At 37.6% G+C, this 16,724-nt stretch overlaps 1 protein-coding gene across 46 annotated transcripts in view; it reads left to right on the forward strand.

The window, feature by feature from the left end:
* NEK11 (NIMA related kinase 11) overlaps positions 1 to 16,724 on the forward strand; it is a 328,327-nt gene that overhangs the window by 78,221 nt on the left and 233,382 nt on the right. For all 46 annotated transcript variants that reach the window (XM_024928044.4, XM_057301902.2, XM_063602926.1 and 43 more), the window contains one exon: positions 5,453 to 5,571. In XM_024928044.4, coding sequence (XP_024783812.1) covers positions 5,453 to 5,571 — 119 coding nt within the window. The remainder of the gene's footprint in view (positions 1 to 5,452; positions 5,572 to 16,724) is intronic.

Below are 16,724 nucleotides of genomic sequence, written 5' to 3' on the forward strand. Positions count from 1 at the left end.
CCAATCAGGAGCAGCAAGTTCAGAGAGCTGCATGGAAAACAGTCTGGCCGCCTTACTGTATGGCAGCTGTGGCATTCTGGAGGCCAATGACAGTTCTTAGATTCTTTACTCTCTCCCCAGCCTGAGGACAGCAGGGGCAGGGGCTGTAGCAGTGGCAATTGCAGCAGGCTTGTCAGTTGCCTCTGGGAGCTCCATCCCAGAGGAAAGAAGAGCGATGACCAGCTGGAATGTTCAGGTTGGGGTGGGGTGGCTGTGATTGGACCTTGCCTGATGAGGTACAGTCTGCAGTTCATCCTCTCCTCAGCACCGTGCATGTGGTACCTATCCTAGAGGTGCACGAGAGAGCCTGAGCTCCTTTGTTTGTAGGGCTATGGCAGCTGGCACCAACATGCTCGGAGATCCAAGGCTCATGGAGCTCAATGTGGGCTTCAGTGGCAGCTCTGCACAGACTCCACAAGCTCTCTGTGTCGATCTGGAAGCCCAGGGGAGCCGGGGGCCTCTCCTGTGCCCAAGATTACAAAGCTCATGCAGACATGTGGTCCTTGGGGACTCTCACTCATCCTTTCCTTGCAGCTGGGAGCCTCCTCTGGCTCTGCACCAATCCTGGGTGGGCAGCTGTCCTACCTTGCTCTTCTTTGCTTTCTGTGGGTCGCTGTTGCTTCTTTGATGAATCAAAACATGGCCTCCTGTATGATCCACTTGAAGATCTAGTGTTTACTTGCAGCTCTGCCTCTTCTCCATGAGAGCAGCATGCACTAACTGCTTCTAGTCAGTCATCTTGGCAAGTCAGCCATCATGGCATTTCTTTAACTTTCTTAATTATCTTGACAAAATGCAGAATATTTCCTTAGCCAATTACCTAAAAGGTAAAAACAAAACAAACAAACAAAAAACCTTTTCACAATTTCCTGTTAAAAGTAGACCAGTACCTCAAGAAAAAATTGTTTTAACATAAAGGATGAAATTCTAATTTCCCTTCATAGTGTTTTTGATATTAATGCTTAATTTTTAGAAAAATTTATAAATAGCACGTCTAATCTTAGCTAGCTTAATCACGTATAAAATTTCTTTCCCAAGGTTTCCCTTCTACAGACTTTTTGTATTAGTCCATTCTCAATGAAGAAATAGCCAAGACTGGGTAATTTATAAAGGAAAGAGGTTTAATTGACTCACAGTTCCACATGTCTGGGGAAGCCCCAGGAAACTTATAATCATGTTGGGAGGCAAAGGAGAAGCAGGCACTTCTTCACAGGGCAGCAGGATGGAGTGAGTGCAAGCAGGGGAAATACTAGATGCTTATAAAACCATCAGATCTTCTGAGACTCACTCATTGTCATGAGAACAGCATGGGGGAAACCACCCCCATGATTTGATTATCTCCACCTGGTCCCGCCCTTGACCTGTGGAGATTATGGGGATTACAGTTCAAGATGAGATTTTGGGTGGGGACACAGCTAAACCATATCACTTTCTAATATCCAGTCAGTTTTTTTCCCCAAATAGTTCTTTCTCATTTTGGATCAATCATTCTACTCTAGAACAAAAATTATTCTCTTTTTGTTTTAACAGAACAATACACATCCTCATAACTTATGCTTTTCCTTACCAAAAGCACATCTTACCTATATTGTATACTTGCATATAAAGTTGTTTTCCTTATGATTTCTAGTAATTTTAGTTACATATTTTAATTAGAATTCTTAGCCCTTTATGACCTTAATTTCTAGTGAACACTAGGAAGCAAGCAAGTGTGAATATCATGCCAGCAGTCTATAGATTGGAAAACCTGTGAATTATAATTCTAGGAGCATGTACTTTTTTATAATACATTTTTTTCAATGTGGCACAGAACATTTATTAACAGTCCCAACTGTCTTTAGTCTCTCTGTAGTAAGAAACTGTAGAGGAAACAAATTTTTATTTCTATCCTGTTAGGGCTTTTTTTTTTTCCCCATCCTTCGTAAGAATGTTAAAAGTTTCTGGTATAGAAATGACATTTTTCACATGGGAATTCTATCTTACCTCTATTTAACTCTTGCTTTTAACAATTATGCTTGAAATGCTCATAAAGATGAGACATTAAATAGCTAGCCATCACCTTAAGTTATTTTTCTTGCTGACAAGCTATGTCACATAGAGATAACATGAACTTATTTTACTAAATAAACCTAGGGGAGAAGAGTTATGCATCTGTATTATACTAAATGCCGACAACTCTGAAGGTGTGCCTGCATTAATCAAGCCAATATATTTTTATTAGCTACTATTTACCCAAGATTATCCAAGATTATGTCAACTTGAAAAATATTTTAGGTTTGTTTCTAAGGGTTTAAGGAATACCTATTTTATATAAGCACTTATTTTTCTTTAAGCCAATTAAATAGTTCTCTTTTACAACTTAATTTTGGCAATACCATAAAGAAAAAGAAATATATTACACATTCATAACATACATACTGACATACATAAATATAAACATAAAAACAGATCTTGTAGTATTCATTTAAAAATTTTAGCCAGGTGCCAAGTACAATAACACAAAGCTCACTAATCTGGAAGTGAATTTTTTTCTGGCCCAGGGAACAAGATTACCCACCCAGATGGCTAAAGCTTTTGACTGATATTTGTAGAAAAGACTTAAGATTTTTTCCATTGGCCTTCTCTAAGGAATCTTTTAAAGAGGAAATCTTTGATTCATTTCATATCTTAGATATTTAATACTTCTGTGTATCCATTAAAGAGTGTGTCCCATTGCTTTTGTGGTATGTTGGATCCTTTCTTCTCTAATGTGCCTCACAAGTGACCAATTTTATCTGGGTTAAAACTTCACTGTGGCCACTGTAATTCTAGCTTGTCCTTAGTAAGGTTAACACATTTTTTAAAAATGCACAGGTTCTGGGACCATAATTTTTGTACATGGAGAAAATTGTGCTTATTTTTGGTGTTTTTAAAGCGATACATTGGGTTGACATACGTCGTGCACATGTACCCTAAAACTTAAAGTATAATAATAATAAAATAAAAAAAAAGAAGCTAGCAGGTAGCTTCACTGATATTTCTTTAAGGCAAATTTTTCTTTTCCTTTTTCTTTATCATTGTCTTCATCCTCTTCTCTCTCCTTTCACTCCTCCTCTGAAGGTATTCAGGAAGAAGATGGCAACATGTAGGCAATAGTCTTTCTGCCACTGGAGATGTTTTATCGTGTTCAGAGAAACTAAATGAGATATACCAGAATCCTCGCATACTCAAGTCCTGCAGTTGGCCCTGCAGAAACTTCGTATATACAAAAGCCCTTCATATATGCAGATTTCCATTCCTGCAAATATTGTATTTCCAATATGTGTTTGGTTGAAAAAATATCAGTTTAGAAGCTGATATTATAAGCTTGTAAACTGATATATTAAGCAGACCTACGCAGTTCAAACCCATGTTATTCAAGGGTCAACTGTATGTTTACAGGTCACCTTTCATCTGAAGGACTTTCATGTCTGCAACACAGGATGTTATAATGATCTATTGTCAGAAATGTTCTTTGCAACTTACAGAAACATGAGAGTACAGCTTATATGGCTCAACAGAATTCTGATAAACTCAAGGAGTAAAAAGAGAGAAGAAATAAAGGCAGGTTTGAAGAATGAGAAAGAAATGATAGTCTTTTAGACAAGGAGTTAAGTATTCAATTCGCCATATTTTTGAATTCCACCAAGCTTTGGAACACTCTCCTTGGCCCAGAAAAACTATCAGGAAACCGTACTTGAGCTAGGCTGCTAGTGAATATTTGCTATACTTTTGATTTGTTACGGCCCTGTGTAGGAGAGAAAATGCTAAGCAAATATTTGCACATTGCACTGTAAGGAAATAAAAAATGCATTAGAAGTGAATCAGTTGACCTCATATTGTTTCATTAGAAGTAATTTCTTTTGGATTGTCTCATTGCCTATAAATGTTCTTCCTTTGCATCTTAACAACAACTCTGTCATGAGTAGTCTATGACTAGCTTATTTTTTCCACTTTTGCTCCCCATGAACATGATAAGGACCTCTCCCACTCTTTATGGGGCCTGTGTTTTGCATCCTGCAAAGACCAAACACAGTTAACATTGAATCCATCCTTTTCTTTAGAGGAACATTTCTCAAATTATCTCTAAGTTTTCGGTGTTTTACAGTAAAATGGATCAGGTCTAAGGGTTCTCTAAGAAAATTTAGCATTTGACATTTTTATTTTTATAGCAATTGAAATACATCAGTACAACCATATTCAGAAAGGGCATTATATCAGACACTGCCAGGCTATTTTAGATGTTTGTCATTTTTGATCATAGTTAGTTTTTGGCCTTAATAATAAGTATTATTATTTTACTTATTGCCAGTGAGTGATAGGATAGAGCTTAACTAAATGCTTAAACGATGTGCTTGGATCCCCACATAGATCCACAGTTATTATATTCCTTAGGGTTTTGCTATAGCTACGTAGAGGAAAGGAGAATTCAGTCATCCCAATGCACATGGTACCCTGGGCATGCTGAACTCAAAAGAAGCTATACTACAGCAGCTATATGCACAATATAAGTACCAATTTAGTTTCACCAAAAATCATCACTTTATATTAAATTCATATCACTGATTTGAATTTTATTGGCCGACCTTTTTGAGTTTTATATATGTTAAGATTCTATAATTATATACAACTCTAAGTGTAAGAAAAGTTATTGCTAGTTTTATGTGGGTGCATATATAGGTAATATAATAAAAAATAATTTAGATTGAAGGTTTGTGTGATAACTTTTCTCCTTATAAGGGTTTTTTCCTGGAGTGATATCATTAAAGCATTTAAAACAGATTTTATGAAGTAACTACTGATACTAGAGGAAAGAGCTAAGCTCCATTCTAATTTGTGCAGAGTGACTGGGTATTCAGGGAGAATAAGGGAGTAGGGAAGAGGAACAGCAGGGGCCTGAGCAGAGTCAAGGAAGTGAAAAATTACAAAAATCAGGAAGTGGAGGTTGGTCCCTGTAAACTCATGTGGGTTTGTTATCTGGTGCTCATCAAAGTTAGACTCCTAACCTTCCTTAGAGATTGGGAGACAAGAGCCCTATCTTCAGGCATTGGCTGGAAGAAACTGTCAATTCTTCTGTCTACCTTGAGTTTTCTCAGGTAGGAACTTTAAGGGGTAGGAGGGTAGGACCATTCTAGGGTTGTGGCCTTGGGCTTTTAGAAACTATTAATAGATTCGTGTTTGTTAAAGTCTTTATAGGTTAATGTTGAGGCCGAGCTGAGAAGAGTGCTCAAAGGAACCTGGATAGACTTTGATTAAAGAGAGAATCTTTGTCAGTGATAATTACAGAATGGCACTTTCTTATAAACAGTGACTGCTATGTATTAACTGTTGTTAAGTGAACTTGATTTTAACATATAAGCTGAAAAAATGCGAAAGATTATGCTCTTCATTTCAGGGCCGAGATCTGGACGATAAAATTCAGGAATATAAACAAGCTGGAAAAATCTTTCCAGAAAATCAAATAATAGAATGGTTTATCCAGCTGCTGCTGGGAGTTGACTACATGCATGAGAGGTATGTTCATTTGCTACTGGGAGCATGATATATTTTTAACAGTCATGTTTGAACTTGAAAAGTGAATTTTTTTTCTATAATTGAAAGAAAACAAGTTCAAAAGGTATATGGCTAAAATTAAACATCTATAATATGTTTTTCCTTGAGAAAACTGTTGAATGATTATATCTAGAGGATTTACTTGCATAGCTTTTTGTTGCTGTTCTAAAACTCAAGTTGGCCTTGAATATAAGACAGAAATTTGTATTAAACACATTTCATTATGTCTGATCATGTCCTGTGAATTACAGGAAGTTCTCAGAAACCTTTGGCATCCTATGAATTTATTGTATCTTACAGCAGGCTTGAGTTGTAAGTACCTTAGTATGCCACAAATGAATTGTGTGGTCGCCTTGGAATGTGTCAGTGCACACTTAGCTAGGTTCACATCCCAAAAGAGCTCAGTAATTAAGACAGAATGTATTCTTTCACCTCAGAGGGATAAGTATTCAGATAGAAAGTCAGTTTTGATATGAAGTATCTGATAATGAAGGTCAATTATTTTGATTATCTATGATTTACATTTACAATCTCTGCCTCAAAAATGTATTTTAAAACTTTTAATGAATTTTTATAGGTCAAAAGTAAGAAGTTTTAGAAGTTAAATATTTTAGAGACCCATAAAATGATATGAACATGTTTGAAAAGATGAACATACATAGACAAAAAAGAAGTGGATATTCTGAGGTGTCTGTGGTCGCTTTCACCTTGGAAGTGGGCGTTAACACATGGTACCATTCTTCATGAACGAAAGGGGGTAATTTATAAAGCACACCAAGGTCTAACTATCCATGGATGTCAGATTGCTTAAATGTGTCATCTGTACTTTCTGACAGCATAAAAAGTAATCGGATTATTCTGTAATTCGCCATGTATCTTCTAAAACACATGCTTGTTGATACAGATAGCTACTGATTTATTGACACCTCATAACAATCTGTTGGATGATGTCAAACTATCTTTAGAAATCTTTTATTAAAAGATTATTTGACTTAAATGAATCAAATAATCTTTTAATAAGCTACCCAAAGCTACTGACTGTAAAACTTCTGTGTACATACATTTATATTGGTATTTCTTTTATTTCTTTATTTCTTAGCATATTGTTAGGTTATATGCAAGAAAAACAACTAAAAAACAACACATATTAAGATGCTAACTATGGTATTCTATGCACAAAATACAAAACTGGAATTTGGTTGATTTAAGAACCCACATATTTTTGATACCTTTAAGACTGCTTAGTAATAGTTAAAATAAATGAGTTTAAAATAACCCTTTGAACAGAGGCTTATAATTTTTAATCCTTTAATATTCAAAGAAAGTCATTAAATGAGACTAAATATTTGGATATTTGTGAATCTGTGGATCTGAAATACAATCCTTTGTGATTCAGGTAACAAGTGATGGTGCTTCTTAGTCATTATGTTATTATAACCAATTACTGTAAAATATTTATGTACAGAGAAATTACAATTTTATGTTTCGGTTCATTCATTCCTTCATTAGATAGTGATAAATTAAAAATAAGTCTCAACCTCAAAGAGCTGTTAGTAAGCTAGCTGACATAAAACATGTACCCTTATAACTATAAGCCATGTACCATGGTGGATGTGCACAATTCAGTGTCTCCACTATTCACCAGATTCATGACCTTGAGCAAGCTGGTCATGAGAGCAAGCTCTCCTCTCTGAACCTGTTTCCTCATCTATTAGATTGGTGCAAAAGTAATTGTGGTTTTTGCCATTATTTTTAATGACAAAAGCCACAATTGTTTTTGCACCTACCTAATATAAAGTAAGGATAATAATAGGACTCTCCTTGCTTACATTAAAGGGTAGAAAATATGCATTCAGATATTAGACAGTTTAAAAGTTTGCAAAATGTTAAGCTCTATGTAATGTTGTTGTTATAATTTAATATAGAAATGAGAGCACAGACATCAAAAGGGGTTTTAAAAACGATGACAGTAGCAAGTGTTGGTAAACATATGGAGTACCTGGAATTATTTTATATTGTTAATAGGGTATACATTGATATAAACACTTTTGAGAAATGTTTGCAAAACTTTCTAAGCCAAACATACAAATAGCTATGACCCAGTAATTCTATTCCTAAGGGTAGAAATGAGTGCTGATGTCCAACAAAAGGTATGCAGAAATGTCCATAGAAGCCTTTTTTGTAATAGTGAAAACATTAAAAAATATTCATCTACAGTGGAATGGTTAACATGAGTGTGGTATGGCCCTATAATGGACTTTTTAAATTACTATTCTATAATTTAAAAACAATACACAATTGATAATAAGCATGACCTGGGTGAATCTCAGAGATCAGAGGTAGGATGAAAGAAGCCAGATGCAAAAGAGTGTATACTGCATGACTACATTTATATGAAGTTCAAAAATAGGCAAAACTAACCTAAGATAAGTCAGAATAGTGATTACTCTTGCAAAGGGGTTTTGCCTGGAAGGGGCACAAAGAAACCTGGGATGTTAGAAATGTTCTATATCTTAATCTGGATAGAGGATTACAAGAGTGGTACAGATGTTGATATATATGTAAAAAATCATCAAATTTAAGATTTTTGCATTTTAATGTAAGTTATACTCTAGTTTAAAACAAGTGATAAAAGGGCCAAGAAAAGTACAATTTAGTGTTACAGGAGATCAGAAGAGAGATAATGTTTTCATTTGGAGAATCAATGGAGGCTTCTTCTTGGAAGAAGTAGCACTTGACCCAAGGTAGGTTTCAAGTATGATGAAAAATGGGTCAGAGCTTTCCAGATATAGGGAACAGAGCACAGCCACAGAGGTGGGAAAACATGGAACTTTTAGAGAGAATCATGAGTAGTTCTATTGGGAAGGCTGTTGGAGTAATGAATAAAGTTGTTTGCAAAGGTAGGCTGAGGTCAAGAGGGCTTTATTTTGGAGCATAGACATTGAACTCCACAAGAGCTTTTTGAGTGGAGTTATATAATATTGCCAGAGCTTGCTTCAGGAAGGTTAGATGATAAATTATATCAAGGAGAGAAGGTAACTTGGGTTATCAGTCAAGAACCTTTTATAATATCCATGCATGAGATTGTGAGACCTAAACCAAGCTGGCAGAGGTGGGTAGAATGAGGAAAGATGAGAATGAACTCAGTAAGTTGACATGACTGGACTTGCAATTAAGTGTATCTGAGATGTGATAGAAGGTCAAAGATGAACCTGAGGTTTTGTGCCTGGATGAATGAGAAATTGGAAAGACAGGTTTGAAACAATGGTGATGAGTTTAATTATGAATATGCTGGGTAGAATATGGAGAGAGAAGAAGGAGAGGGAGGAGAGAGAGAGAATGAGAATGAGAGAAGGAAGTTAGAAGTGAGGCTCTGGATCTTAGGGAACCATCAGGGCTTGACTTTGTTTGGGTTCCTACAATATCAGAGCCCTGAAACAAAGACTAGGGTACAAATAGAGTTTTAGGAGGTAATCTTAGAAATCAGAAGCCAATAAGTGGGAAGAGTGAGAAGGAGAAGCCAGAAAAGCTGTGCAGAATGCATGGTTGAACTAGTGGCTGCTGTGGGTAGAAGGATGCAGAGGCAGGACTCTTCTAATAGTGTTTTAAGTTTTGAGTTTCTCTTCCTGCATTCTTTCCTGAATTTTGGGGGGAAAAAGAAAAAAGCAGGCCGGGCACAGTGGCTCACGTCTGTAATCCCAGCACTTTGGGAGGCCAAGGCAGATGGATCACAAGGTTAGGAGTTTGAGACTAGCCTGGCCGACATAGTGAAACCCCATCTCTACTGAAAATACAAAAAATTAGCGAGGCATGGTGGCAGGCACCTGTAATCCCAGCTACTTGGAGGCTGAGGCAGGAGAATGGCTTGAACCTGGGAGGTGGAGGTTGCAGTGAGCCGAGATTGCACCATCGTATTCTAGCCTGGATGACAGTGCAAGACTCCATCTCAAAAAAAAAAAAAAAAAAAGCAATCTTGCTTAAATATAACTATTGTTTTCTAGCACTATTGTGAATTTCCTCTTGAAAAATTTCTTGTATTTCTGGGAATTTGGAGTGAGGAGGGGGAGGAAGTTGGAGTGAGGAGGGGGAGGAAGTTGTCTTCATCTTGATCCAATTTTAGAATGGTTTTTAAATGGAGCAGTTATATATATATTATTCCTGATTGTAAATGTATAATCTATGTTTCACTTCTGTTGGTTTTCAGTATTTAATTTAGTATAAAACATGTTTCCTTCAGAAAATAAACTTATTTATCTTAATTGTCTGACTTTAAAACTTTTTAAATCCAAAGGAATGATTTTTTTTAGCATATGGCATAAACATTTATAAATAATTAAAAAGCCAAGACTATTCACAGTTCACTGAAAGCTACTTTGAGAATGTAGCACTAAAACATGTTCTTGCCGAAGGGAGTCATGCTGTATTAACAAAACTCCAGTGTCGTGGCTTACAGCAGCAATCATTTCCTGCTCATGTTGCATATTGACAGATATGGGTCATCTGCAAGTCTGCTCTACATGTCTTCGTTCCAGTACCCAAACTGAAGGAGCAGCCCTATCCAGGACAGGCTTTACTCCTGGTGGAGGGAAAAGCAAGAGAGTGGAAACCCCTTGCTCAGACATGACAATCATCCAGTCTGCTCACATGTCATTAACCAGAGAAGTCACATGACCACTCTTAATGTCAGAGGGGGTGGAGATGCCTCTTCCTCCCAAAGGGACCCCTCACTGCAAGGAATAAGAAGCGTGAATACTTGGGAACAAGAATAAGTCTACTACAATGTTTCACTCAGCTTTAAACTAAAATCTTTCAAATTACAGCTGATAAATATAGGCTTGTCTACAAAGCATTATTCTAGTTTTCTCCTTATATGATCTACAGTATATATTAAAGTATATTTTGAAAATTACATAAATTGGCTTACATATGAGTTAAGATTACGCTGGAAACAATACATGTGAAGAGGTTAGGTTTGTTGCAAATGCCTTGCAAAAATTTTAGTTTATATATATGATGGTTGATTTTATGTGTCAAGTTGACTGGGCAGTAGATGCCCAGAATTACACATTGTTTACAGGTGTGTCTTTGAAGATGGTTCTGGATGAGATTAGCACTTGAATCTGTGGACTCAGTAAAGTAGATTGCCCTCCACAGTGTGGGCAGGCATCATCCAATCCCTTGATGGCTTGAATGGAACAAAAGACAGAGGAAGGAGGAATTTGCCCCCTTGTTCCTGCCTCTCTACTTAAGCTAGACATCTCATCTCCTACCCTCAGACTGGGATTTACACCATTGGCTCCCCTGGTTCTCAGTCCTTTGGACAGGGACTGAATTACACTATTGGCTTTCCTGGGTCTCTAGCTTGTAGACAGCAGATTGTGGGACTTCTCAGCCTCCCTAATTCATGAGCCAATTCTTCATAATAAATCATTTATCATTAGAACCCAGACTAATACAGTGCAGCCGTAGAGGAGATAAAGAAGACCCTGGAAACACTAAGAAGAATGAAGTTACAGAAAAAGTGAAGAATCTGTTCACTCCTTTGGAGCTTCCTGTACTTATTTTAATTTGGTTTATTTATACATTATTCTAAATCTATAACATATGGCATAAACACATAAATAATGATGTTAAAAGCTGAGAAAATTCACAGTTCACTAGAAGCTATCTTGAGAATGTTGCACTGAAACCCATTACTGTTCTGGGCGGGGAGTTCAGTTATGTCAATTTCTTAAGATAAAGGACAGAGCAGCCTCTCTGCAGAGAGCCCACCTGCTGGTGGTCTCAAGGCCTTGCTGATTTTGGTGCTTTCCAAGTGGAGGAGAGAACAGGGCTGGGCACTTACTCCAAGACGGCTTCCTCATCACCTCACTGCCCATGGATTTCCCAGCCAGCTTGGCGAGGTATTGTGGTAGAGTGGCTAAAATGTTCCCTGAAAGGTAGTGTTTTCTTTCTTTCTTTTTTATTATACTTTAAGTTCTAGGATACATGTACACAACGTGCAGGTTTGTTACATATGTATACATGTGCCATGTTGGTGTGCTGCACCCATTAACTCGTCATTTACATTAGGTATCTCTCCTAATGCTATCCCTCGCCTTCCCCCCACCCCATGACAGGCTCCAGTGTGTGATGTTCCCCACCTTGTGTCCAAGTGTTCTCATTGTTCAGTTCTCACCTATGAGTGAGAACGTGCAGTGTTTGGTTTTCTGTCCTTCTGATAGTTTGCTCAGAATGATGGTTTCCAGCTTCTTCCATGTCCCTACAAAGAACATGAACACATCCTTCTTTATGGCTGCATAGTATTCCATGGTGTATATGTGCCACATTTTCTTAATCCAGTCTATCACTGATGGAAATTTGGGTTGGTTCCAAGTCTTTGTTATTGTGAATAGTGCCACAATAAACATACGTGTGCATGTGTCTTTATAGCAGCATGATTTGTAATCCTTTGGGTATATACCCAGTAATGGGATGGCTGGGTCAAATGGTATTTCTAGTTCTAGATCCTTGAGGAATCGCCACACTGTCTTCCACAATGGTTGAACTAGTTTACAATCCCACCAACAGTGTAAAAGTGTTCCTATTTCTCCACATCCTCACCAGCACCTGTTGTTTCCTGACTTTTTAATAATTGCCATTCTACTTGGTGTGAGATGGTATCTCATTGTGGTTTTGATTTGCGTTTCTCTGATCCAGTGATGATGAGCATTTTTTCATGTGTCTTTTGGCTGCATAAATGTCTTCTTTTGAGAAGTGTCTGTTCATATCCTTTGCCCACTTCTTGATGGGGTTGTTTGATTTTTTCTTGTAAATTTGTTTAAGTTCTTTGTAGATTCTGGATATTAGCCCTTTGTCAGATGGGTAGATTGCAAAAATTTTCTCCCATTCTGTAGGTTGCCTGTTCACTCTGATGGTAGTTTCTTTTGCTGTGCAGAAGCTCTTTAGTTTAATTAGATCCCATTTGCCAATTTTGGCTTTTGTTGCCATTGCTTTTGGTGTTTAGTCATGAAGTCCTTGCACATGCCTATGTCCTGAGTGGTATTGCCTAGGTTTTCTTCTAGGGTTTTTATGGTTTTAGGTCTAACATGTAAGTCTTTAATCCATCTTGAATAAATTTAATATAAGGTGTAAGGAAGGGACCCAGTTTCAGCTTTCTACTTATGGCTAGCCGGTTTTCCCAGCACCATTTATTAAAGAGGGAATCCTTTCCCCATTGCTTGTTTTCCTCAGGTTTGTCAAAGATCAGATAGTTGTAGATGTGTGGTATTATTTCTGAGGGCTCTGTTCTGTCCCATTGGTCTATATCTCTGTTTTGGTGGCAGTACCATGCTGTTTTGGTTACTGTAGCCTTGTAGTATAGTTTGAAGTCAGGTTGTGTGATGCCTTGAGCTTTGTTCTTTTGGCTTAGGATTGTCTTGGCAATGTGGGCTCTTTTTTGGTTCCATATGAACTTTAGTTTTTTTTCCCAATTCTGTGAAGAAAGTCATTGGTAGCTTGATGGGGATGGCATTGAATCTATAAATTACCTTGGGCAGTATGGCCATTTTCACGATATTGATTCTTCCTACCCATGAGCATGGAATGTTCTTCCATTTGTTTGTGTCCTCTTTTATTTCATTGAGCAGTGGTTTGTAGTTCTACTTGAAGAGGTCCTATACACATCCCTTGTAAGTTGGATTCCTAGGTATTTTATTCTCTTTGAAGCAATTGTGAATGGGAATTCATTCATGATTTGGCTCTCTGTCTGTTATTGGTGTACAGGAATGCTTGTGATTTTTGCACATTGATTTTGTATCCTGAGATTTTGCTGAAGTTGCTTATCAGTTTAAGTAGATTTTGGGCTGAGACGATGGGGTTTTCTAAGTATATGATTATGTCATCTGCAAACAGGGACAATTTGACTTCCTCTTTTCCTAATTGAATACCCTTTATTTCTTTCTCCTGCCTGATTCCCCTGACCAGAACTTCCAACACTATGTTGAATAGGAGTGGTGAGAGAGGGCATCCCTGTCTTGTGCCAGTTTTCAAACAGAATGCTTCCAGTTTTTGCCCATTCAGTATGATATTGGCTGTGGGTTTGTCCTAAATAGCTCTTATTATTTTGAGATACATTCCATCAATACTTAGTTTATTGAGAGTTTTGGGTATGAAGGGCTGTTGAAGTTTGTCAAAGGCCTTTTCTGCATCTATTGAGATAATCATGAGGTTTTTGTCTTTGGTTCTGTTTATATGATGGATTACGTTTATTGATTTGCATATGTTGAACCAGCCTTGCATCCCAGGGATGAAGCCAACTTGATCCTGGTGGATAAGCTTCTTGATGTGCTGTTGGATTCAGTTTGCCAGTATTTTATTGAGGATTTTTGCATCAATGTTCCTCAGGGATATTGGTCTAAAATTCTCTTTTTTTGTTGTGTGTCTGCAGGCTTTGGTATCAGGATGTTGCTGGCCTCATAAATGAGTTAGGGAGGATCCCTCTTTTTCTGTTAATTAGAATAGTTTCAGAAGGAATGATACCAATTCATGTTTGTACCTCCGGTAGAATTCGGCTGTGAATCCATCTGGTCCTGGACTTTTTTTGGTTGGTAGGCTATTAATTATTGCCTCAATTTCAGAGCCTGTTATTAGTCTATTCAGGGATTCAACTTCTTCCTGGTTTAGTCTTGGGAGGGTGTATGTGTCCAGGAATTTATCCGTTTGTTCTAGATTTTCTAGTTTATTTGAGTAGAGGTGTTTATAGTATTCTCTGATGGTAGTTTGTATTTCTGTGGGATCGGTGGTGATATCCCCTTTATCATTTTTTTTTGCATCTATTTGATTCTTCTCTTTTTTCTTCTTTATTAGTCTTGCTAGCTGTCTATCAATTTTGTTGATCTTTTCAAAAACCAGCTCCTGGATTGATTGATTTTTTGAAGGGTTTTTTGTGTCTCTATCTTCTTCAGTTCTGCTCTGATCTTAGTTATTTCCTGCCTTCTGCTAGCTTTGAATGTGTTTGCTCTTGCTTCTCTAGTTCTTTTAATTGTGATGTTAGGGTGCCAATTTTAGATCTTTCCTGCTTTCTCTCATGGGCATTTAGTGCTATAAATTTCCCTCTACTCACCGCTTTAAATGTGTCCCAGAGATTCTGGTATGTTGTGTCTTTGTTCTCATTGGTTTCAAAGAATATCTTTATTTCTGCCTTCATTTTGTTATGTACGCAGTAGTCATTCAAGAGCAGGTTGTTCAGTTTCCGTGTAGTTGAGCGGTTTTGAGTGAGTTTCTTAATCCTGAGTTCTAGTTTGATTGCACGGTGGTCTGAGAGACAGTTGTTATAATTTCTGTTCTTTTACGTTTGCTGAGGAGTGCTTTACTTCCAACTATGTGGTCAATTTTGGAATAAGTGCAATGTGGTGCTGAGAAGAATGTATATTCCGTTGATTTGGGGTGGAGAGTTCTGTAGATGTCTATTAGGTCTGCTTGGTGCTGAGCTGAGTTCAAATCCTGGATATCCTTGTTAACTTTCTGTCTCGTTGTTCTGCCTAATGTTGACAGTGGGATGTTAAAGTTTCCCATTATTATTGTGTGGGAGTCTAAGTCTCTTTGTACGTCTCTGAGAACTTGCTTTATGAATCTGGGTTCTCCTGTATTGGGTGTATATATATTTAGGATAGTTAGCTCTTCTTGTTGCATTGATCCATTTTCCATTATGTAATGGCCTTCTTTGTCTCTTTTGATCTTTGTTGGTTTAAAGTCTGTTTTATCAGAGACTAGGATTGCAACCCCTGCTTTTATGTTTTGTTTTGTTTTCCAATTGCTTGGTAGATCTTCCTCCGTCCCTTTATTTTGAGCCTATGTGTGTCTCTACACGTGAGAGGGATCTCCTGAATACAGCACACTGATGGGTCTTGACTCTTTATCCAATTTGCCAGTCTGTGTCTTTTAATTGGAGCATTTTGCCCATTTACATTTATGGTTAATATTGTTATGTGTGAATTTGATCCTGTCATTATGATGTTAGCTGGTTATTTTGCTCGTTAGTTGATGCAGCTTCTTCCTAGCATCGATGGTCTTTACAATTTGGCATGTTTTTGCAGTGGCTGGTACTGGTTGTTCCTTTCCATGTTTAGTGCTTCCTTCAGGAGGTCTTGTAAGGTAGGCCTGGTGGTGACAAAATCTCTCAGCATTTGCTTGTCTGTAAAGGATTTTATTTCTGCCTCACTTATGAAGCTTAGTTTGGCTGGATATGAAATGCCGGGTTGAAAATTCTTTTCTTTAAGAATGTTGAATGTTGGCCCCCACTCTCTTCTAGCTTGTAGAGTTTGTGCTGAGAGATCCGCTGTTAGTCTGATGGGTTTCCCTTTGTGGGTAACCCGACCTTCCACTCTGGCTGCGCTTAACATTTTTTCCTCATTTCAACTTTGGTGAAACTGATAATTATGTGTCTTAGAGTTGCTCGTCTTGAGGAGTTTCTTTGTGGCATTCTCTGTGTTTCCCGAATTTGAATATTGGCCTGCCTTGCTAGATTGGGGAAGTTCTTCTGTATAATATCCTGAAGAGTGTTTTCCAAGTTGGTTCTATTCTCCCTGTCGCTTTCAGGTACACTAATCAGATGTAGATTTGGTCTTTTCACATACTCCTATATTTCTTGGAGTCTTTGTTCGTTCCTTTTTACTCTTTTTTCTCTAAACTTCTCTTCTCGCTTCATTTCATTCATCTGATCTTCAATTACTGATACCCTTTCGTCCACTTGATCAAGTCAGCTACTGAAGCTTATGCATGCGTCACATAGTTCTTGTGCCATGGTTTTCAGTTCCATCAGGTCATTTAAGGTCTTCTCTACGCTGTTTATTCTAGTTAGCCATTCATCTAATCTTATTTCAAGGTTTTTATCTTCTTTGAGATGGGTTTGAACATCCTCCTTTAGCTCGGGGAAGTTTGTTATTACCTATCGGCTGAACCCTTCTTCTCTCAACTCGTCAAAGTCATTCTTCGTCCAGCTTTGTTCCGTTGCTAGCGAGGAGCTGAGCTCCTTTGGAGGAGAAGAGGTGCTCTGATTTTTAGAATTTTCAGCATTTCTTCTCTGGTTTCTCCCCATCTTTGTGGTTTTATCTCCCTTTGGTCTTTGATGATGG

This window comes from Pan paniscus, chromosome 2 (genome assembly GCF_029289425.2).
Source record: "Pan paniscus chromosome 2, NHGRI_mPanPan1-v2.0_pri, whole genome shotgun sequence".
NCBI lineage: Eukaryota > Metazoa > Chordata > Mammalia > Primates > Hominidae > Pan > Pan paniscus.